This window comes from Lactuca saligna, chromosome 8, assembly GCF_052625555.1.
Source record: "Lactuca saligna cultivar CGN05327 chromosome 8, ASM5262555v1, whole genome shotgun sequence".
NCBI classification, from domain to species: domain Eukaryota; kingdom Viridiplantae; phylum Streptophyta; class Magnoliopsida; order Asterales; family Asteraceae; genus Lactuca; species Lactuca saligna.
In genome coordinates, this window is record NC_136424.1 from 93,765,961 (window position 1) to 93,768,110 (window position 2,150).

General features: G+C 41.1%; 1 protein-coding gene across 1 annotated transcript; it reads right to left on the reverse strand.

Moving 5' to 3' along the window:
• Nucleotides 1-1,118: 1,118 nt before the first annotated feature.
• LOC145009911 (uncharacterized) lies at nt 1,119-2,150 on the reverse strand. The gene is made up of 2 exons (XM_078968529.1): nt 1,490-2,150; nt 1,119-1,378 (listed from the first exon to the last, which is right to left on the reverse strand). Exons 1-2 carry the CDS (start codon nt 2,148-2,150, stop codon nt 1,119-1,121), a joined length of 921 nt encoding a protein of 306 aa, XP_078824655.1.

The window sequence follows — 2,150 nt, forward strand, 5'->3', positions numbered from 1 at the left end:
TGAAGGTTTCAAAAGTCTCACTCTTTTGCTTGAGCATGTATACCCACATGAACTTGTTGTGGTCATCAACAAGAAGGAGGAAGTAGTGATTACCTGCTACTATTTGTGGTGTTATGGGTCCACAGATATCCGCATGCATGAGTTCTAACGGGACATTTGCTTGGCATTGAGATTCTTGTGGGAATGATTTACGGGTATGCTTGGCTACTAGACACCCTTCACAAACTTGTGTTGGGTGACAAACCTTTGGTACTCCACGCACCATCCCTTTCTCCACCATGGATTCTAACAAGCGAAAATTGACATGCCCTAGACGAGCATGCCATAGCCAAGCCATGTCGTCTATTTTTGTGTGAAGACAAACTGGTTGAGTTGTATGAAGCACTGTCTTGTACAAGCGGTTTTTCAAATGTTGTACCTTCATCACAATTCTGTTATACTTTTCGTGTACCTTCAAAAAGTCTTGCTTCATCCCAATTTCGTACCCTTCTTTCGTCATCTGCCCGGGACTCAGAATGTTACTTCGAAGAGCTGGAATGTAATACACTTCTGCAATGACCAGTTGTTCTTTTTTCTTGCAATCTAGCAAGATGGTTCCTTTTCCTTTAATCTGAACTCTTGACCCGTCTCCAAACCGTACCCATCCCCAAGGTTGTAGAACTCGTTACTCGGTACCTGTTCGGCCGACTACTGAGTAGTGAGTACTCGAGAGTACTCGGGAGTACTCGGGGAGTACTCGAATTTGGAAATTTGTGTATAAATACTTTTAGGGAAATTATATATGTCAAAATCATAAGATAAAATCATAAGTTGATTAAATATATAACAAAATTGGATACATGTGAATACAAAAAAAATGAAAAACACATAATGGTCTCACTTCGTGAATAATTACTGAAAAATTTAAGATATATATGTAGTAATAATCACATGTGTGTGTGTGTTAAATAATAAATCATTAAGTATATTATACATATTAATCACCGAGTTGACCGAATTTCACAACACTACTCAGTTCGTAAGGGACTGATCAGGGAGTACTCGAGATTATGTAACTCGCCTCGGCAAGGGGGGGAGTAGCGAGTACTCGGAGGAGTAATCGGCCAACTCGGCGAGTTTTACAACACTGCCTGTCCCCTTATATTTTCATCCAGTTCTGCAAAATAATCTCTTACTCCTATCATATGGTTACTAGCTCCATTGTCTAGATACCATGTGTCCTTTTCATTCCCATTTAGACTCGGAAAGACCTTGTCTTCATTTAACAAAACCAACTCTTCAGTCTTTTCTCCGTGTACTGTCAAGAGTAGAGTTGTCTCATCTTCTTGTGCTTGAGTGAGATTCACATTTCCTTTAGTACATTTTGGTTTAGGGCATTCTGATGCAAAATAAACAAAATCATCAAAGTTAAAACACTTGATGTGTTTCTTGTCTCGATTCTTCTAACGGTCTTGGTTGTTATCTCGCGACGGGTTGCCACCCCGGCTACCTCTGCCTTGCCAATTGCCTCTTCCTCGACCTCCATTTCTTCCTCCTCGGTCATTTTGTGACGAGCCTTTCCCTCTTCCTCTTGAGTTCTTTCCGTGAGTTTTCTGACCATTTTGTCCCTCTAATCGAGTCAGCATCAGACTTGCTTCTGCAGTTACATTATCAGATTGAAGCTTCAAGCGGGATCCATAAGCTTTGAGCCTGCCAATCACTTCCTCAAACGACATGCTATCAATATCTAAATATTGATCAATCGATGCTACAAGTTGTAAATATTTTTCTGGAACCGAATCAAGCAATTTCCTTACCATCGTTCCATTCCCCAGTGTTTTTCCCAGGCTGCTGTAGCTCGAACTGATACAGCTTATCTTTCCTGCAAACTCATTGATTGTTTCTCCTTCCTTCATTCTTAAGGAATCAAACTCACTCTTGAGTGCGTGCTTTCTTGACTTCTGAACTCGATCGACACCCAAGTAATGAGTCTTCAACGAATCCCATACTTCTTTCGCTATTTTGTTCTGCGCAACTTGAAGAATCACGTCATCGGGTAAGGCCTGGAATATGAATGCTCGAGCCTTATTACTTTTCTTTTCATCAACAGCCACACTAGCTCGATGCTCGATGGATTCCCATACTCCCTGGGCATCCATTATCGCCTCCAT